Consider the following 21,811-nt stretch of genomic DNA (forward strand, 5'->3'; position numbering starts at 1 on the left):
CTCTTTGCCAAAACGTTCTGGTATCTGGAGGCGAGAGAGCCCTGGCGCGCTGGTGAGCGGAGTGCATGTGTGCTCGGCCTCGAGTCCCAACAGCGTGCGTTTTGGGTTCACGGCATGGGGTCGTCTGAGGGCACACCTCAGCACCGCACTGCCATGTGCGGCTGCCCTTTGTTGATACCCCAGGAGGTGTGTCGGAGGACAGGGGCCCTCTTGAAAAGCGGGAGGAGGGGGTCCTGTGAAGGGCCGTGGGGTGGGGCCCGCGGGGGCAGACGGCCTTTCCTCAGGCGGCAGTCAGAGAGGCCGAGGCTCAGGGAGCCCGAGGTCTGGGGAGCCCCAGGGGGGTGTGCGTGCCCGGACTCAGTGGCCACCAGTCTCACAGCACGCACAGGTGCGCTCACACGCTCACGCAGGCAGGCGCTCTTTTTTCCGTTTAACAGCCGCCTCAGCTCATTCCCTTTTGCATTGAGTTTATTATGGCAGATTGAAGCATAACACAGAGTATGTATTCTTAAAGTCACCTATGAGTTTATTGGAAAATTAGCAATATGTACATCATTTTGGAAAATGGAAAAGGAGGCTGAACGAGTCAGGAAGTTCACTGTAACATCATACAGAAGTAGAGTACGTTAGCAATAGCTTCACCAGCAATACATTTTCCTACTGGAAATAAATTATTTGTATAAATAGCGTCTTGATGTTTGTGTATCTTCACTCATAACAAATCACATAATTTTTACATACAGCACTTTAATGACAGAACCGGAAATGTTTTTTTCATGGCACTTTTTCCCAGTAATTGGTATTTACTTCAAAACACACAGTAGATTTGATAGCAAAACAGTTAAAAGCAGTTTATTCTAGTGCTAAGATATTTATAAGAAGAGTATTTTTAATAGTTTTCCTGTAAGATGGATTACACTTAGAAGCTGTCTTTCCATTTGACATTTTACAAAAATGAAAGTCAATGTTGAACTCATCAGTCTTGAGTATGAGTCATTTAAATATTTTTACAACCAAAAGTAGAAGCACCTTTGAATATTCTTGCTCGATATTTTCAAAACCTGAATTGCAGCTTCTTTCTTTTCTCCTTTCTTCCTTCCTTCTCTCTCTCTCCCCCCTCTCTCCCCCCTCCCTCCCTCCCTTCTTCCTTTCTCTCTCCCCCTCTCCCCGTCCGTCCGTCCTTCCTTCCTTCCTTCCTTCCTTCCTTCCTTCCTTCCTTCCTTCCTTCCTCTCTGTCTCCCCCTCCCCACTCCCCCTTCCTTCCTGAGAAGCAGGAAGCTGTATTGTAAAAACTGACCAGGGAAAGCTGTGGTGCCAGTCAAGAGTTGCTGCCGTCGTAACCTACTTTGGAAGGTGTGTCTGCATCCGGCGAGAGCGGCACTAAGACACCCGTGTTCTCTTACGGAGGGTGAATACTCTGGCTGTGTCACTCGGCTTCGTCTTCTTTGTTCCTTGCTGGGACTTCCCTGCATCCCTGGGGCTTGTCCTCTTTTGCCCTCTGGGTCTGAGGTCACACTGAGCCTCCGGGTTTTCCGTGGCGCTGAGGGTGGGTGCGTCTTGTGGGCAGGCGGACTCCGGGGCCGTGGGCTCCCCATCGCCCATCCGGACGTTCCCTGGGCTGTAGGCCGCCAGCTGGCAGAGGGCCACGGCCGCTGTCTGCTTCTGCTCATCACTGCTGTCCAGCGCTCTCGCGTCCTGGGCCTTCACAGCGGGCGTTGTTGGTGGCGCCTCCACGGCATCAGGGCTGCTTTGGTTCGTCTGGGCGTGTTCTGGCCCATCTTTGGAAGTTTCCGTGTCAGTGTTTTGAGCAGCGGTGCTGGCAGGTTCTGCCTCTTGCGGTGGGCTGTGGAAGGGAGGTCTCGGCGTCAGGGCGTTACAGGGGTCCTTCACCGAGAGGTTGAGAGGCATGTCCTGCACCTCTGCAAAGTCCTTGTACACGGGGCTGTGAGTGGCTGGTCTGGCCTCTGGTTTCTTGGAGAGGTTCAGCGGGGCTGTCCTGGAGCCATCTTCTGGGCTGGAAGGTGTGGCCTCTGGGTCGTGAGATGCGCTTCTGGTCTCGCCTGGAGCATCGCCGTTCATGGCATCAAGGCTGAAAGAGGTAAAGAGAGGCCTTAATAGGACCCTTGCTTAAAAAAGCTACTGTCTAAAAAGCATTTTGAGCAAGCATGAGCTTGGCTAATGGAGCACAATCAGAGATATGTTTTGGAGATCTCGAAATGAAATTTTCTTACCTTTTTGGGGACTCTTCTCTGTTTTCCAGAGCCTGGGAATTTGGGTGCTCTGTGCTTTTCTTGACAGGCTTGAAGGCTGTGAGACTGTGTTCAGGCTGATGGAGCCTTCCCAGGGTGCTGGCAGCTGGCTTGTCCGAGAGGCCGCACAGCCCGGCACACGGCTGACTTGTCTGCGTGAAGTTGGTGGGACTTGGCCTTCCGGGGGAGCCTGTGGCTGCGCTGCCCGCGCGAGGGCTCATTTTGGTTCCCTCTGTGTCTCTCTGCCCATCTTGGGAGGGGTCTTTACTCTCGGGAGTTGGGCTCCCCTTCTCAAACTCTGTGTTTTTTCTGTGGGTGTTGGAAGGACTTGACTTGGACGGACTCAGGGCCGGGTAGAGCAGGGCGGTTTCTTCCAGTAGGTGAGAGCTGTGATCTCTGGAAATGCCCGTGACGGGTGGGAGTCTGAGCCCGTAGGAGGAGAATGCAGACTCTGGTCTGTAAAATCCATAAGGAATTGGCAGGTTGGAGTGATACTGCTGGAAGAACCTGTAATGGTCATATGCCGAGGGGGGGTTCAAGTGCTTGGGGACCGGCCCTGGGGGAGGCAGCAAGTGCCTCTGGTCTTGGGCCCCGTAGACGGACAGCAGGGGGGCATCACACTCAGGTGAGTTCCCAGCAAGTAGGTAGGGTGAGTAGATGGTGGCCAGTCCGTGCTCTGTGTAAAAGTGTGGCTGGTACTCTGGGATTGCGGGGTGCACGTAAGGGGAAATGGCACTAAACCCCTTTGTAGACGGGATTTTGTGTGGGAACTCTGGCGGGAGGAAAGGCGTGCCAGCTTTCCACGGATAGCCAGGAGCATGGAACGCAGACTTGGTGTGGAAGGAGGTGGCTTTGGCCGTGGGGCCGGGCAGGGCCAGCAGTTCAGGAGCCTCAGCGTGCTCTGGCCCTTTGAGTCTGTGCTCTCCCACTGGGACAAAGGCTGAAGGCCGCACAATGCCTTCCAGAACGGGCTGGGTGCCCCTGGTGGCTTCCGGAGCTGGACTCAGGGGTGCTGCTTCCTCGTGGAGAGCAGACTTCTGTCCTGGGCACCTGTGGGGCCCACGTGTGTGCAGTTCCACGTTTTCCTTGGCATCGTCCTTGGCGAGGCTTTGCTGAAGCTTGGTGTCAAAGTGTGGGAGCCCATTGACAACAGGCTTGGCAGAGGTGGGTTTTGCTGCCGTGTCTGGCTGATTTGTCTGCTTGGGGTCCAGAGAGTTGGATTTGGGGCACTTGGGGACGCGGTCCTGCTCTGACACTAAAGTGATGGAGTTTTTGCAGAGACCATACTTCATGTGGTTGAAAAGGTGTGACTTTTCATTGCAAGTGAAAGGGCACTGGAAACACTTATACTTGAAGGGTTTTCCTGGAGGTCTCGGGATGTAATGCGGCTTTTTTGGTTTTCGCTCTTTGAGAAGACTCATGTTCCTTCTTGTGGTGTGGGTGCTGGTCCCCTCGCTGGTCCGGTCGCTGCCGGCTCCTGTGCGATTATGATCTGGCGGCTGCTGCTGCTTCTCCTTGGCTTTCTTTCCAGGTGCTTCTATTTGCAGCCTCCTCCATGTGCTGTGGGTCTGATGGGGGAGGTCTCGCTCATTGGGGTGGGGGCTGCAACGGAGGAGCAGAGCCTTAGCCTCACAGTAGGTTACCTGAAGGTATGGAGGGGTCACCACCCTCGTCAGTGTGAGGACGAGATGAGCACCAGCTGCCCGCTACTTGTAACCTGGCCGCCAGCCCCCCACGCTGTTCCTGTTTGCTCAAGTCTAACCTGAAAGAGCTGGCCTGGGGCCAAGAGTGCGGTGTGTTAGTGTCGGCTCTGAGAACACCTGTAATTCTGTGAGTTTTGGGAATCTTTGTCCTGTGACCTGAGGCCTTGGATGCCAAGGAGGTTGTAGACCGAGGCCAAGTGACCGTTGGGACCCCCTCCCCCATCCACATTCGTGGCATCTGTGGTGCGCTGACCGAGACCACAGGGGCCTGGCCTGTGTGTGGCTCCTTGGCTGTTCTGTCCTGTTTAATCATGTAGTGTTCTATGTGTGGAACTTAGGAAGGAAGGAAAGAAGAATATTTAAATATGCAGTCCCACTCTACTGCTTCCAAAATCAAATGAACAAGTCTGCTTTATTGGTGAGTAGCATTTATGCTGTCTCACATACAAATGTAAATGCTGTCTTTATGCTGACTCAGATGGTTCTAAGATGCCATCAAGGTGAGTTTCTGAGCTGTGTGAGTGACCGAATGTTCTCCTTCACTGCCCTGTTATCACCGCCCACCTCGTGAGCAGCGTGGAGTAAGTTCTTGCCCCGTCCCTGCCTGCTGTGTGGACAGCTGAGAATACTTCCAGCCCAGGGCGCTTGCCTGCCTTTCCTGGCCTTACCTCCAAATGGCGGTGCCTATGTGAGAGGATTGTGGTAGCACACCATCCCAGCCTTTACCCTTTAGGAAGTGGGCCTTGGCCCATTCTTGGCAAAGTCTTTGGCATGTGATGGGCATGGATACGGTGGCCAGTGGGGGCCGTCACCTGCCTTAGGCCCTGGCGGGGGCTGCAGGTGTCCCTGGCTTTCCGTACCTTCCCTGAGTGCCCTCCTCTCCCTGACCCTTGCTCTCCCAGGCTTACCCAGAGGCCTCAGCCCGCCTTCCTTCACAGGCTGCTCCCCACACCCCTGGGGCCCTCTCGGCCTCAGAACCCGAAACTGAGGACAAAGACACGAGGTCTGGGGGGATCTTGCATGGCCCCAGTGGTGCAGCAAGGTGCCCCAGACCAGCCCATGGTGTGACTGTGTCTAGGAGCAAGCGTGTGGGTGGGGAGGCTGCAGGGCAGCGGGAGGGGTCAGGGCCCGCTGTTTCACATAAGACCTGCAGCTTCTAAATGTTTTCAGACAGCTTCAAAATAAAGTTAAAAAGGAAGGAAATGATTTGAGAAAACTGTTTTCAGGGGCAGTTTTGCTAATGAGCAGCTAAGGTCGGTCCTAAGCCTTGTGAGATTTCGTGGATAAAGCATCCCTTTCTAGACATTGGGGTGGCGAGAACATTCAGCTGGAAAGCAGCCTTTTAAAAGTAGAGAAATACATATGGGAAATTGAAGAGACTTGTTTTCACAAAATAAAATGTAGTTTCTCTGCAATGCCTTTCCTTGCCGTCCCACACACTGTGATGAGGTAATCGGCAGTGTCAGGATCGCGGAGGCAGGTGTAGTTGGGTTTTCACTTGGATACTGTACATTTCTGAGAAAGCTTGCTCTGATTTTATTCTCCGCAAACTGGTTTCGCTACTCATTTATTCCTATTCCTTAAAAACACAAAGAAGCACCCCCCCCCCCCCCCCGCCCCGAAACCGCCTCTGTTAACCTGCTTTGTCATCATTCAGTGCTTTCAAAGCTGTGTATTTACTAAGAAGTGGTTTCTGCCGATGCCTGTGGCCCTTCTCTTGTGAGGAGTTTCTGCAGAGCAAGAGTGGCGAGGCACGTGTATTTTGGGTGAGAAACGAGATTTTTGGCTGCCCCATGACCGTGACCGGGGAGAGGGAGGTCCCAGGGCCCTCCAGGGCATTCACTGGCTCACCCTGCCCCCGACCTCCCCTTCCACGGTGCGGCTGCAGGAGCTGCGGCTGCAGGAGCCGAGCCTGTTAAACATGTAAGCATAGCTTTATGTCTTTCTAACTTTCCCTCTTATTAAAGGGAAAAACGTGAAGTAACTCTTTATGAGTTCAGTCCATACCTTGGGGGGAAGGTACGCTCTGGGCTATAAAAGCACAATTTCCTTGCCGCCCGTCAGGAAGCGATTCCAGCCAACCCGGGCCAGCTAGATAAGTCAGCGGGCGTGTGCCGGCACGTCTCCCCGTGCTCCCTGGTTCTGAAGGCGTGAGAACCTCTGCAAGTCAGGTTCCCATGATTGTATAGGATGTGTTATGGCAAAGATCCGAAAAGTGATTTCATCACTAGCTGGAAGCATCATGATCAAAATGATGACAGTTGCAAAACTTTATCAAGTGTGAGCCCAGAGTCTAGTGATGCCCAGAGTGGACACACATACAGCCCCCTGGCATCCAGAACCCGGGAGCTCATATGAAGGAAAAATTCCCTCAGGATTTAAGAGAATGATTCAGATGCACTATATAACGATGTGTTAGTTTCAGAAGCAGTGTTATTTAACGCTGCTCATACTTTCAGGCAAACCTATAGATAAATCTGTGTTAAAGGTTATCAAACGTTTATAAGAGGCAAGTTATATTTCAGTTATCCTAGTGTTACCCAGAAGAATAATTTAGGTAATAATTCCTTTTATGTTAATATTAATTAGTATGTACTTGTTTCCGTCAAGTGATGTCATGTCTAAAGTTCTGGTCTGAATTTTTGTTCTTTGTTCAGTTAGCGTACAAGGACAGTAACCAGGTTCTCCGGGGATCATGCTGGTGCCCCGGGAAGTGAGGGTATTCCGGGGCTGGCCTGTGGGAACGGAAACCTGGGATGTCACAGGTGCAGTTGTGTCCCTCACTTTGGGTAAACTGACCTCTCAGTGTTGCACAATTTGCTAATTAAAACAAGGGCACACAGCTGCCTCCTAGGCTGACGGAGACGGGCGTATTCACTTGGCCATAAAAACGCGGTAACGTCAGAGAAATAAGTGGGTTAAAACTGAGGCTATTGAAAGCTTTCGAAGGGGACAGCCTGTAGAATGAGGTCGGTCTGAGAGTTCTGGCCGGGTGAGGTGCACCAAGGTGCAGCGACTCCACCTGACTGCCCGGGACCTCATTGGTCTTGCCCTCTGTAGGGACACCGTTTGTGACCGTCTCTGCCAGGCCAGTTTCTATCCGCTGGGCTTGGTGCTGCCAGCAGCTGCTGGTGTTAAATATTCCGAAAAAGGGTATTGTTGCCAAAACAACACAATCCAGAACTTTAACTGTTAGTAGTAAGTTTGGATTTGCATTGGGAGGTGAGGTTTTTCTGAATGTGCTGAGGGGTGTTTCCCATAGGCTTTTCCTGGGGATGGCTTGTGCCTTTCTCAGTTAACTCATAGCTGGGGAGCTGCTCATAATGCAAGACCCCTTGGATTTGATTTTCCTTAGCTGCAGTGTTAGCACCTTTTGAAGCCCAGATGTTAGCCTGGTCCTGAAAGGTCTATGTGTCACAATGCTGTTTACTCTCGACCAGCAGGAAGTGCCGGGAGCTGCCTCCTCACGCACCTTGCCTCCGGTCAGGGTCAGAGTGGCTGTCACTTAGATGTCGTCTGTCCTCTGCCACCTCCCTCTCCGAATCCTCTTGACCATGCGGCCCCTGCACACGGTGTCCACACTGAGGGGGAGAGACCATGGGGGTGGTGACATAAAGCCACACAAGGGGCCCGGCGTGAACATTGAGAGGTTTTCCCATTTAAAAATGTCCCTTTTGTAACCTCAAGTATTTTAAACATCTGCTTGTGTCTAGCTGATGTACTTCTTAGCCTGGAAGGTGCCGCAAGCTGGCTCTGGCCTCCACATCTCTCCTCCCGCAGGGCCCCTGCTCGCAGGCCCGCTGGGCGTCTGGGCCGAGCTGCCCACACAGCACTTTGAGCAGCCTGTGGTTTCGGTTGGCCACAGGGTTTTGTTTGCTTGTTTTTGAAGTACTAAATTGCCAGTGCCCCGTCTCTCCATAGGTTCCTAAGTGTGGACAGTTAATGTCCTTGCCAGTTGTTAGGATGATGGTGAGTGGCTGGCATGTTTGAGAAGTTTCTAAGGAGTTAGAAATCCAAAAAAGAGACAAGAGAAAAAGATTTTTTTTTGAACTTTGATAGGACACAGGAGAGGTAATTATAGCTCAGCTTTATAGGACATTGCTGTGATGGGCTGGGTAACTATGCTTGTCGCGCATGTTAACCTATGAACTGAAATAATGCTGTAATGGTCCCTTGGGTGCTGTCCGGCTGTCTGGCAGGGAGCCTCGTTAGGTAGAGCGTTTTGAAGGGCATGCTATAATTACAATATTGTGATGTGGCGTTATTGCATAACCCAAGGACACGCCATTGTCGCCTACCCACTGGGGTGTCGCAAGAACGAGATTTGTGAGTTTTACTCCAATTGAGCTTTTCCAGTGATTAACCGCCACTCCCTCCCAGTCTCTTGGTTCTTTAAAATGAAGGATAAACTTCAGGTTAACCATGACCTGGGAGAGAGACAGTTTTCTAGAATGTAGTCAGGAAGAATGATCTGGAAAACCAACCAGGGCTGTTTTGAGTTTCAGCCAGAGATCCTGACTTCACAGACGTCTGCCCTTACCAGTAACGTACACAGCTTTAACGCTGGACAACCTGTCACCAGAGCCGGTCCCCTCAACGTGCCCGCCTTCTTTATCCTTAAAAATACCAGGTTAAAGCTTTGGAAGGAGTTTGTTAATGCAAAATAAAGATCATAAATGTAGACAGACTTTGCTTACATGAAGTCTGACTTTGGTCAGACCTGGCCATTTGGTCAGTAATTGTTCTCATAGCTGGTTTATGAGAAACTTTATAAGGGGGAAAAAACTCCTTTTTGTATATTTAGGGATCCTCTTTGGTTAACTTTTGTTCTTTCAGCTTTGGTAAGCATATGTCAAAACAGTACTTATTTTAAACTTGAAAAGGTCTTAAAGTTAAACTGTAAGTTCAGCAGTTTTCTAAACATGTATATGTGTATGTTTACATTTGTATATATATGATGTTTTAATGTTGAAATTTATTGGTAGTTTATTTTTAAGGTGAGGAACAAAGAAGCACTTACTACATACATTTGAGTTTTAGTTTAAATTTTATGTAGAAATGAGGTCTTAATTTCTAAATAAACTTGTTTGTATTCTTAGAATAAAGTGTAAGCGTTATTAAAAGTTTTGTAATTATGGTCTCCTTTCCAGCGATGCACCTGCTGGGTCCTGAGTAATCCGCAGAGAATAGAGCAAGGCAGAGCCGGCACCGGGCAGGTGGTTCCCTGAGCCAGATGGTTAGTTCAAGATGCGTTCTGAGAGTAGTTTTGAAAGGAAAGTTGAATTTGAGAAGAAATGGGTACTTACCGGAGCCAGGCAGTGCTGGGAGCGGTCGGGTCAGGAGCCGTGGCTGACGGTGCCCGAGAGCAGGACCTGTTCTCACGCTCGCTCGCTGGCTGAAACTGGAGCCGGCTGTCCCAGTGGGAGGGGTTTAAGTGTAGGAGTCGAGCCCTCGGGGCGTAGAGATGCACCTGATATTCCTCCCGCCCGCAGCTACGATTCATGTGTTTGCACCCACCTAGCTGCTTAGGAGCAGCGTCACCAATGGGCTGGCACTCTGAGCGCCACTTCTGAGCCTCTTGGAAGCTCCCTGCTTCGGTCTTGAGAGTGCCCTTTTTGTGCTGCCCGGACGCTCCTGGGCTGCAGGGTTCTATGTGTTCGCAGTCAGGATAGACACTGGTGGCGTGTCGGTGGGGCTCTGACCAGTGTGTGATGGTGTAACAAAGACACCGTGTGGGGGACCTTCTTCCGTGCCCGGGTGTATGTAGTAGCAGCAGGCAGACCCCGAGAGTTAGTCATAAGTACGTCTCCCTGAGGAGGCCATGCTCGCAGGATCCTTGCTCCCAAAGGTCTGAGCGAGCTTTTTCCCCTGTTGCCGTTCTCTCTCCCTTGTGCCTGGGAGTCAGCCTGCTGCCCTCCCCGTTGGGCGGGGGGCGGGGGGACCTCGGCCGCCTCACCACAGGGGCCTGTCGCCGCATGCCCTGGACGGGCACCAGGCTCTGGGCTCGCTGCAGGGCTGCTGCCGGGACGGGCACCGGGCTCCGGGCTCGCTGCAGGGCTGCTGCCGGGACGTGGCTCTGCTCCTCTCGCCGCCCCCGTTCTGATAACTAACGCAGAGTCTGTGTCTCCCTCCCTGCTTAGGTTGCTTGCTGCTCAGTCTGTGGCTGTTAGTGAGGCGGGAACGAGGTGTTGGTTTGGGGACAGAAAAGGGAGGTGGTGCCAGCCGGGGTCACGCATGGCACGTCTGGCACCATGGTTGGGGTCAGGCTTGCCAGGCCTGATGCTGTGGTTTTTTGTTTTAATTTTATTTTAAGGCTTAAGATTTTACTTGGCTTTACCTTTGTATTGGGTTCTTTAAAAAAAAAAAAAAGTTTTTAGTTATTTTTGTCCAAATTAGACATCCATAAAACTTAAAGTTCTATAAAAAATAGTTCTATAGATGTCATCATGAAACAGTAATTCATTGCTGTTCCTCTTACCTGTGGCTGGGTGGCGAGGCACCCCAAAACTTGGAGGCATAAAGAACCGCCATTTTATTACGTCTCATGATGGTGGTTCAGGAGTGCGGGCCTGCCTCCGAGGGTATGGCAGGCCCCACTGGTGGGGCCCTGGTGGTATTGAGCTGGACTGGAGGGTCCACCTCATGTCCCCAAGGGCACGGCCGAGCTGTCTTCTCCGTGTGGTCTCACTTCGGAGGCCTCCCCAGGAGGGTGGTTGGTGAGGCACCTCCCATGTCCTGCTTCACCTGTCCAGACTTGAGGGGAGGGCAGCAAGCCCATGTCTCAGTGGGACACTGTCAGACGGCTGTCCCTCCCATCTCTGTCCAGGAGCAGCACTGGGACCTTTTCTTAGCTGAGTATTTTGGTGTTTACCTCCTTGATCCCAAATAACATTACTCTGTTGCTACTTGTGTTCCCTCCACCTACGTCTTACTCCCAGTTTTGGGTGTTGTCTGCTGACTTTCCTTTGTGGAAAGTGAGAGTTTTGCTGTCTGCTCTGCCCCCATGCTTGCCTCCCCGTCATCCCAAGGTCGCCTTTCCCTCTCTCCTGTATCGAAAGCCTGCTTCCTGGATCCCGTGTCTTCTCCCTTGGGTTGATCCTTTGTGTCGATAGGAAGCACATCCTGTCTGTAGGCTCCTGAGAAAGAGTGCAGGAGAGGTGGACTTGTGGAGACCTTGAATGGTTGATAGTGTCTTTATTCTTCATGGTTGATAGTCTGGCTGGGGATAGAACCCCGGGCCAGAGACGTTAACTCCCAGGTTAGAAAGGGCTCTCCTCTGCATGTAGCTTTCGGGACTGCTGTGCAGAAGTGCCTGCCCGTTCTGATTTCCTGATTCTTTCCTCCAGAGTTTGAACATGAACGATTTCAAACAAACAGGTGAGTCATAAGAACCTGACACCCGGGTCCTTGATGGATGTTCGACTATATTTGCTTCGTCACAGAGGTCTGCCCTCCCACCGTCCCCCCCCTCCCCCCCCGCCCACGTCCCAGCACCAGCCCTGCTGCACTGCAGAGTCCGCTGTGTTTGACCCCCAAACAAGTCAGCAAGCATGTCGTTAACTATTTGCCCACAGTTCCTCTTTTAAAGCCACTCCGCAGAGGGCACAGGTCTTCAGAGTTTTGAGAGGCATTTTCTCTGCCACGATCACCCCACCCAGACTGAGGCAGCACTGGTGGGATTCTTCTGTCCCAGCCGAGTGTATCCTATTGTAGAATTTCACAGAGGCGGTCACTCCTGACCCTCCTATTCTCATTTCCCTCAATGTTCTCTGCCAGCCCTCTGGTGAGCGCTCCTTCAGTCTCCAGCGCCTCTTGTGTTCTCTGGCACAACTTCCATAGTGTCTGGTGAGTAGTTGCAGTGGCTTCTCTTGTTTCTCTGAGGGTCTTAATGACGGTTTGGGCGGGCGGTGGGCGATTCCCGCCCTCTCTGCACACCAGCCCATCCTTTACCTCTCTCCATGCCCAGAGAATTAACTGTCTTCAGTGGCCCTCATAGCGCCCTGTGTTTTAGGCCCCCAGAGTTATCTCGGGCCTTTCAAGGATCCTGCGTGTAGACCAGACAGGTTCTGGGTTCCCCACTTGTGCTCAGGCTTGGTTTCCAGCCTGCTGAGTGCCATCTGCATTGTGGCTTCCCTGCCTTCCTTGACCCTGTCGCTTACACCTTGAAAAGGGAAAGCAGTCTCTGTAGTCGCTAGTGGGATTCCAGCTGTTGTGTGTGTTCAGTCTCCTCCGTTACCCAGAAATCTTGTGGCTACGTTTCTGACTGAGGTCAAATCTTTGGGAAGAGCATGGGGATGGTAGCTGGCAGGTACTGAGCATTCACTAGGTGTGAGGCCCTGCACTGGGCACTCTGCCTGCGTTAACGCCTTTAATCGCACCGACAACTCTGTGCAAGCAGTCAGCACAGAGAGGGTAAGTTATCCGGCTGAGGTCACCCAGCCTGAAGCGCGACAGAGCAGAGTCCTAGTGGACAGTGGAAGGGCTGTACAGGCAGGGGAGGAAATGCCTCCCTGTGAGGTGCTGTGGCTGGGAGCCGGCTCGGGGACCCACTCAGCACAGAAGTGCTTGGAACTTCAGTGGGGTGGCTGGCGGCCAGGCTCCCGGCCTCGCCGGGCCTTGATGGGTCTGAGCGTGGGGAGGGACGGGTGCCATGGCTGCGGCTGCTCTTATGGGGAGTGGGCATCATGGCTGGGCTCAGACAGGTGCTGCTGGGCCTCTGCTCAGCCACAGCATCAGGACTTCACCCTTGTGGGTGTGGGTCTCACTGTCCTGCTCGGAGGGTGAGGCGTGGTGAGGACGCAGCCGCTATGGCTCGGCTCCTGCTTGCTCCCCCGCCTCTCGGCTTCAGGCAGCACGTTTTAACCGGGCAACGTCCCTGTCCCTGTCCCGTGTCCCTCCCACTCCCCGTCCAGCAGCGCTCTCTGCACGTCTACACTCTGTCTGCGGGCAGTTATGTGACCTGGGCCTCAGTCCTCCCTTCTGTAGGAAGGCGTGCGGGAGGCTGCTGTTCGTGGGCTGCTGGGGGATCCCACGAGGTAGACAGGGCAGCCCACTGCCACTGCATGTGTCCTGCGGGAATGGCACGTGCCACAGGTAAAACCTCTCTGCTGGAGGAAACACATCACGTCTGTTTTTGACCTTGTGAGAAGTAGGAGATAGTTTTGATTTTTGCACTTCTCTCGGGGTGCTGTGTCTGGGGGAAAGGTAAAGGGAAAACACGAGCTCTGTGAAGGTGTGAGTCCGTTTCTCTAATTTGGGTTGTTGTTGGAGGAAGTAAGTCCTGACCTGCTGCCAAGATGACATTTGTTAGATCTCGAGCTTAGCAAATGCTTCCTAATGTCCTGTCCTCGTGGCCCATCTCTGGGGAGGTCCTATGACCTCTGGGGACTGGGGATGGTTCCTGGGCCGGAGCGCCTCACCGTGGGGGCTGCGTCTCAGGGCCTCAGGCTGGCAGGGCGGGATGCGGCCCCTCTGGGGGACCTGGTGGTGAGGCCGTGGGGGCCTTCCAGGCAGACTCCAGGCTCCTGAAGCCTTAGCTCTGCTGGCCCTGTGGGGCTGCCCATGGGCGCCCCTGTGGACAGGCACCTGCGGGACACTTGGGGGACCCTCTGCCCCTCCTTTCAGGTCTCCTCTCTATGGGACTGATGTCTCCTCCCTTGCCGCCAGAGTCTCGGTGCTGGGGAGACTCTTCCCCTGCGTGGCTGAGTTCTGCTGCCAGCATCCCACCCCCACTTCTAGGTCTGTAGACTGAGGGGCAGGTCTGGCATCTTTCCTAAGCTCTCGTGGGGTGGCGGGGGGGGGGGGTCTCTGAAAGTCTGTCAGCCTGGGGTAGGACTCTAGGCCCTGCTGTCCTGCTCGGAAGCCACTGGCTAGGCCTGGACCCTGTCTTCTAGGATCAGGAACCCGGGAGAACGTTGTTGCCATTCGCGGATGCTCCTGGCCTGGCACCCTGGCCCAGGCCTGTGCGTGCCAGGATACGCCCCTGTGAGCTGAGCAGGTAGTGGGTGCGGGACCTTGCCAGGAGCCCAGCAGCCCTGAGGGTCCTTGCCTGCCCCAGGCATGAAGACTTGGCTCCTCGAAGCTGAGTGCTGGGGAGCTCGGAGCGCACGCTGGCCGAGGCGAGGGCTCCTACTGTGATTGTCTTTTGCAGGCACTTGGTTTCTCCCTATAACAAATACTGACAATGTCAGTGCAGTTTTACTCTGTCAGACGGTTGGCTAATAGAGGAAACGAAAGTCAAGTTAGTTTGGCCATCTCATGACGTAGGCCAGGGCTTCTGGGAGTGTCGGGAAAGTTCTCTTGTCAGACTTCAATTTTCCTTTGATGAGTAAGTCTGAGATGTGTAATCTGCTCGAATTTTAATTTGCTGCTTATTCTGGTAACCCCACGTTGACTTTTATGGATCTGGGGCTACTTTGGCTTTGGAGGAGAGCACACAGGCCCCCTTTCCTGCCGGGCTGCCTGGCAAATGGTGGGCAGTGCCCTCTGCCTGGGGCAGGGCCAGGGCCTGCCCCAGAGAGACGCTCAGCAGAGACGGCTGCCCGGCCTCAGCTGCGGGGCACACAGCTCCCCAGGCTCCTCCCTTCCGGTGCCTTCCCCCTAGCAGTGTGGGAAGCGGGATAGAAACGGATGTGGAATGATCCTGAGCCAGGGTGGAGGTGGGAGACACTTGTGCTTCTTTGGTTGATGGGGTCTCGGAGCCAGCACTGCATGGCTCTGCCCTCTCCTCCTTCCTCCCCTGGTGTGACCCGTGCTGTGGCTTCCGTGTCTGCAGTGAAACTTGAAACCGTGGGCTGTGGGCTTGTTGTGTCTTGGGCTGGGAAACTGTGAACGTGGGCCAAGTTTTGAGGATCCACACGGTTTTCTTCACCTCCTGCCCTCTCCCCACCCCGGCAGTGAGCAGCGTTTCACCACTCTCTGTGAGGCTCGTACAGGTGGCCAGGAGCAGGCGTGAGGCTCTTTACTGCCGTTGTCCAGCTGGCGTTCCCAGGCTTGCTTTTTGTGTGCTGGTCTCTGGGTGTGTTGACAGCCACATACAAAGTCTCGTAGTTCAGCTGAGCAGGGATGAGTAGAAAGAAACGCACAGGTTTCCTTTCTCTTTTTTCTCTCCTGCTACAAACGGCGTCCGTGAACGACAGCGGACGAGTGAGGGAAGTGCTCCCAGGGTCTCGTGGTCTCTGCCTCTGTCCCACCCACATGTGCCCTGACTCCTGACCCTGTCACATGTGACTTCTCTGCCTGGGCTCGGCCCTCGTGGCCACGCCTCCTCTGGGCTGAGTCCTGAATCGGTCCGGTTTCAAACGCGGCAGTGAGTCTTTTTCTCTTTTATTTCCAGACGTTTGTTCGGGTTCTTTTTTTTTTTTTTTTTTTTATGAGCTTCCCGCTCCTTCTCTCCAGCTTACACTCCTGCTTTTATGTCACCAGTACAGCAAACCTGTGTTCCTGGTAGTGTCTGTCAGGACCTGTTGCCTCAGGTGCTTGGGCTTCTGGTGCTTTGTCGTATCTGCAGGCTTCCCTTGCGTGCTAGAGGATGAACATGAGGGTTTCTTCTTATTGGCTCGTTTTCAGCAGGCCAGCGCCGCTCCACACCCTGTGGGGTGTGGCACAGTTCCGTGCTGCTTCTCCAGGGCATCCTGGTGGACAGCCTGGATCGGGCTTTGTGCCTGCGCCTCAGCCTGGGCTTCCCCCACTCCAGGCAGTGTGCATGGACGGCCCAGGCTGGGGGCTTTGGTTTCTCATGGAGGCCTCCCCGCCTCTTCCAGACCCCCCGGAAGGAACAGGCCCCCCGTCAGCAGCCCGGCCAGTCCTTCCTTCCACCAGGAGTCCCCGTGTGAGAGGCCCTGGAGTTGCCAGGGTCTCCGCAGGCCCAAAGGCCCCCTGTCCCGAATCCACCAGTAGGGTTGGTACTATTCCCAGGCACTCTGTACGGTGTCCTTGCCAGCAGTAACCAAAATAATAACAATTACGGGAAGAATCAGTCTTCACTGGGCACTTGACTGTGTACTAGACATTGCTCTAAGTACTTAGCTGAGTTAAGGACCCCACATTCACCTTGGGGAACTGCAGTGTTTGGAGGACAAGATGTGACGTGAGCACTTCCTCTTGCAGGGCGCCACCGCCTGCTGCCGTGGTTTTGCATCGTGTTGGCTTAATGAAGCTGAGACCCTCTGCCAGAGTCCCCTTCCTGCTGGTTCTGTGAGAGGATGTGCGTGACTTGGAAAGCAGAGGCAAGGCAGTACCACGTGTGTGCCTGTGAGGCCGGTCCTGGGTGGTGCAGATAGCCACGTGGGTTAGGTGGTGGCCCTGCTCCCACAGGACCCTCTCCGTGGTCCTCTGGACCCAGGCTGGTTTGTGGGCAGCCTGCCCACACCCTCCAGGCTCCACCGCTCCTCACTTGTGTTCAGGCGTCCCTCCACCTTGCTGCCCCTCACTGTGCCCAGGTCCTGCTGACACACAGGCCCCACACAGAGGCAGAGGGAACAGGCGTGTGTAGACTGGTCACTCGGCCCCTGTAGCCACATCAGCTCTGATCGCTGCATGAATTTGTACGTAACTTGGTGTTATCCTTGGCTGACCTGAGTAAATTGTGCTTAAAACTATGAAAAGCAGAACTGAGACTACAGAAATAAATGGACAAATCTGGTATGTTTCTAAGAGCTGAAAATCCTCTCTCACTTATCGGCAGGTCAGTTAGGAACCACAATAGTTGGAAGCATGTCTGTGTGATTTGGACAACACAAATAACCAGCTTGATTCCCCGGATTTACACAGAGCTCTGCAGTCATGTCCCCCGGGGAGTACACAGCTCTTAGACACACAAGGAACACTTACCAATGTTGCACAGTTCCTGGGTCATAAAACGAGTCTCAGGAAATCTCAAAGAAACTCTAGTGCACAGACAGCATTCTTTGACCACAAAACAGTGAAGTTAAAATTCAGATACAGAAGATTAAGGTTAGATGTGAATGTTTAGTTTTTAGATTTCTAAATAACACACAAAGAAGAAATCTCAATAGTAATTTTACAGTAGAAACTTAAAGAGAGAAATGACAGTAAAGAAATTATTACATATCAAAACTTTCGAGATGCAGCTGCTGTGTGTTTGAAGGGGAGTTTAGAACCTTGGGCAGAGTTGTGAAAGTGTGGCCTGAGGCCTGGTCTGGCCTTGGCCTTGAGCCAAGAATAAGGTCTCCCCCCCCCCCCCCCCCTTTCTTTTTTGAAGGGGAAGCTTTTTGTTTGTTTTTTGAGCGAGAGAGTGCAAGTTGGGGAGAGGGGCAGAAAGGGAGAGAGAGAGAATCCCAAGTAGGCTCCATGCTCTGCACAGAGCCTGACGAAGGAGCTGAGATCATGACTTGAGCTGAAATCAGGAGTCAGACACTCAACTGACTGAGCCACCCAGACGCCCCCTGGGTTTTCCTTTTTAGAAGAAACAAAGAAAGAAAGAGACAGAGACAGAGATGGCCTGTGGCCCCAGAGCTGGAATAGCCACGCTCTGGCTGACCCTGCCTAAAGTGCTCTGGCCAAAGGACTGGACGGGAGCAGGCAGCCGGGCAGTGCTGGAGACGCAGAGAGAAGGCAGGACCTTGCCGCTTGCTGAGGGGTGAGAAGCAGAGTGACCGGACCCTGTGAGACAGTGAGGCAGAACCATGCTGTGTGCACCGTGGGGACTAGGAATGGTTGGTAAGAATACCTCTGCTGGTAAGTTTGGTAGACAGTCCTAGAGAAATACAGTTTATCAAAACTGACCCCAGTGGAGGTAGAAAGGTAACTTGTCTGTGCTTCACTACCCTTATTTAAAAATCTGGATGATGGGTACCCGCCTTTAGGGGGTCTTTTTAAATAGTTTTGTTGAGATATAACTTATCCATACTCTTCACCCATTCACAGCGTACACATGAGTGACATTTAGTCTGTCACCATCCATTGCCACCATCCATTCTAGAATTTTCATCGCCTCAGAAAGAAGCCTCACACAACACTGATCTATTTCCTGTCTTTCTGGACGTGCCTGCTCTAGGTTTTTCTTGTATGTAGAGTTGTACTGTGTGTGGCCCTTTTAGTGAAAGACTGGCTGCTTTCACTCAGTCTGATGTTTTTTAGTGCTGAATACCGTCCCCTCGTTTGGTGTGTTTGTTTGCTCAGGCGGCCACGGCAGAATACCCAGACTGGGGTATATCTCTCAAGTCCTGGAGGCTGGAAATCTGGGATCAGGATGCTGGTGGGGCTGGTTCCTCCTGAGGCCTCTCCTCAGCTGGCAGACGGCCACCTTCTCCCCCCGTTGTTCCATGGCCACCCTTCAGTCTGTGTGTCCCTGTCTTCATCTCTTCTTCTTGAGGACACCAGTCCTAATGGATTAGGTTCTGCTCATACAACCTAATCTAACCTTAATTACCTCTTTAAAGGCTTTGTCTCTAAATATGATCCCATCCTAAGATGCTGGGGGTGAGGACTTCAACTTACGAATTTTGGAGGGGACAGTTCACACAGCAGATGGATGGACCACATTTTGTTTATCTGCATATCAGCTGATGGACATTTGGGCTTTTCCACTGTTTGGCTATTGTGACTAGTGCTGCCGTGAATATTTGTGTGCAAATTTTTTTTTTAATTAAAAAAACCTTTTTTTAAACGTTCATTCATTTTTGAGAGATAGAGAGTGTGAGTGGGGGAGGGACAGAGAGAGAGGGAAACAAAGAATCCAAAGCAGGCTCCAGGCTCTGAGCTGTCAGCACAGAGCCCAACACAAGGCTTGAACTCAAGAGCCGTGAATCATGACTTGAGCCGATATTGGACGCTTAACCAACTGAGCCACACAGGCACCCCTTTAATTAAAAAAAAATAAAATAAAAAAAATTTTTTAAAACATTTATTTATTTTTGAGAGACACCGAGCACGTGGGGGAGGGGCAGAGAGAGAGGGAGACACAGACTGTGAAACAGGCTCCGGGCTCTGATCTGTCAGCACAGAGCCCGACACAGGGCTCGAACTTCCAGACTGGGAAATCATGACCTAAGCTGAAGTTGGACGCTTAACCGACTGAGCCCCCCAGGCCTTCTATTTTTTTTTTTTTTTAATTTTAAATGTTTATTTTTGAGAGACAGAGAGAGCGTGGGAGCAGGGGAGGGGCAGAGAGAGAGGGAGACACAGAATCCAAGGCAGGCTCCAGGCTCTGACCTGTCAGCACAGAGCCTGACGTGGGGCTTGAACCCACAAACTGTGAGATCATGACCTGAGTGAAAACAAGAGTCTGACATTTAACTGACTGAGCCACCCAGGTGCCCCTTGTGTACAAATTTTTGTGTGGACATAACTTTTCATCTCTCTCGGGTCTAGACCTGGGTATGGGACATAGGGCCATTTTAAAGATTAAAGAAATGAACTCATATCAAGAGTTGGAACAGTGTTTGGCATGTGATGAATTCTGTTTATTTGTTAGTGATGACGGTGGTGATGATGTGTGGCGCCTCTTTAAGACGAAAAGGATTATTGGGGTCCAGGCTATTTCTGCCTCATGCTAACATAGCTACCCCCGCTTTCTTTTGATGAACATTGTCTTGGTACGTTTTTTTCTTTCTTTTATTTAATCGTTTTATATTCCTACATTTTAGATCTGTGTCAGACCAAAAATCCACTCATTGATTTTTAACTGGTGAGTGTACTCTGCTGACATTTCATCTCAGTATCGACATGCTGGGATTTGGGTCTGCTGTCTTACTTTTTCCGTTGCTTGTTGTATATTTAAAAAGGTTGTGTCTTTGCTTTTTTCGGGATATGGTTTCTCTTACATCTTCCCCCCATCCTATCCCACATCTTCCTCCTCTGTTGATTTAGAAGTTATATATTGTATTTCCTTTCTTAAAAGATTCTTTAATAATCTTTAGACTTATATCATGAATATTTAAAATCAAAAATTAGTTTCTTAACCCACCGTAATACACAGCATACCCCAGTGTTGGTCACTTCTCACCTGATGTGTCGTAATTGTCAGGTTATCCATTCTGTCTTTTTGTTGAACTAACATTATACATTATTATCTTTCTTAAAAAAGTGTTTATTTATTTTGAGAGAGAGCACATGCGCGTGCAGGCACGAGCCAAAGTCAAGAGTTGGATGCTTAACCAACTGAGCCACCCAGGCGCCACTATACATTCTTATCTTAAAAAATGTTTGTTTAGATGTTCCTATATGTACATAGAATTTCTATAGTAATTTAATAGTAATTGCTAACTATTACTTTTTACATCTCAGATCCCTCCCCTTTGGGATAATTTTACTTCTTTTTTTTTTTTTTTTAATATTTTTTAAAATGTTTGTTTATTTTGGAGAGAGGGAGGGAGGGAGGGAGGGATACAGAATGCGAGCAGGGGAGGGGCAGAGAGAGAGAGGGAGACACAGAATCCGAAGCAGGCTCCAGGCTCTGAGCTGTCAGCACAGAGCCAGATGCGGGACTTAAACTCACAAACTGTGAGATCATGACCTGAGCCAAAGTTGGATGCTTAATTTACTGAGCCACCCAGGTGACCCTGGGATAATTTTATTTCTTTTGTTTTTGTTTGTTTTTAGAAGTTCCTTCCTAAGGGTTTCTTAGTAGTGATATATTTCAGTTATTATTTGCCTGAAATTTCTTTCTTTCTTTTTTTTTTTTAATTTACCATTTTTTAAGTTTGTTTTGAGAATGAGCACAAGTAGGGGAGGGGCAGAGAGAGAGAGGGAGGGAGAGAGAGCCAGCCAAGATGGCTCCACACTCCCAGTGAGGAGCCTGATGTGGGTCTTGAACTCACAAACCGCGAGACCGTGACCCAAGCTGAAGTTGGACACTTAACTGACTGAGTCACCCAGGTGCCCCTGAAATTTCTTTTTACCCCTCATTCTTGATGATGATGTAGTTGTATGCCATCCCAGACGGAGTGTAGCTTTGCCTTCTCTGGCCTCTGTGCTCTCAGTCGCCTGGGGCCAGTCAAGTGGTGGTTCCTTTAGGTAAGGTCCTTCTTTTCTGTGGCTACTTTTAGGATTTTTCTCTTTGTGGTTCTGGAAAGTTCTCAGTTCTTCCTTGGAATTCTCTTTTTCAATTTTTTCCTTCCAGACTCCAGTTAGACCTTTGTCAACCTCATTCTGTCTTTCTCTTTTATCTTACATATTTTCTATGTCTTTTTCTCTGGGTTGTGTTATTGGTTATGTCTTCAGATTTTTGCATCATCAGAGTCATCTCTGTCAGAGACAGACCTTGTGTCTTTCATTCCAGCAATCATCCATGTATTATGTACGTTAGATTTATAGATAGCACAGTATGCGTATGATGTATATTTAAACTATCTAAAATTGCCTCGTCGTTTCTGATAATATCTTATTTGTAACTCCCTTCTCATTTCATCTTTTATTTTGTTATTATTTTTTTAATGTTTATTTTTGAGAGAGACAGCATGAGCAGGGGAGGGGCAGAGAGAGAGGAGATACAGGATCCGAAGCAGGCTTCAGGCTCTAAGCTGTCAGCACAGAGCCCGATGCGGGGCTCGAACCCACAAACTGTGAGATCATGACCTGAGCCAAAGTTGGACACTTACCGACTGAACCACCCAGGCGCCTCTTGTTTCATCTTTTATTTAAAAGTTTATGTGGAATTTTATAAATTATTATGTGAAAGGTCCAAATGTCTAAGCTCCTTTTGATTTAAATCAGATGATTTTTTTTGTTTGTTTGTTTTTAACTGACACTGCCGGCTGGGCTGCTCATGTGTGGACACCGTCTGCCATGCTTGGCCCCTGACACCCCTGCCAGGCCGCCTTCTACTGCGTGCCCTTCCACTGGATGCCCTTCTGGCCTGCATGGGCAGTGACACCCGCTTCGGGGACCCCCCTCCCC

The 21,811-nt window shown here is 51.2% G+C and overlaps 2 protein-coding genes across 2 annotated transcripts in view; one reads left to right on the plus strand and one right to left on the minus strand.

Moving 5' to 3' along the window:
* TBCD (tubulin folding cofactor D) overlaps nt 1-21,811 on the plus strand; it is a 161,289-nt gene that overhangs the window by 51,269 nt on the left and 88,209 nt on the right. The window lies entirely within an intron of this gene.
* Nucleotides 1,206-3,670, minus strand: ZNF750 (zinc finger protein 750). Its single transcript, XM_060645041.3, has 2 exons — nt 2,232-3,670; nt 1,206-2,089 (listed from the first exon to the last, which is right to left on the minus strand). The coding sequence occupies exons 1-2, from the start codon at nt 3,668-3,670 to the stop codon at nt 1,381-1,383; spliced, it is 2,148 nt and encodes a 715-aa protein (XP_060501024.1). The 3' UTR covers nt 1,206-1,380.

Source organism: Panthera onca, chromosome E1, assembly GCF_046562875.1.
Source record: "Panthera onca isolate mPanOnc1 chromosome E1, mPanOnc1 haplotype 2, whole genome shotgun sequence".
NCBI classification, from domain to species: Eukaryota; Metazoa; Chordata; class Mammalia; order Carnivora; family Felidae; genus Panthera; species Panthera onca.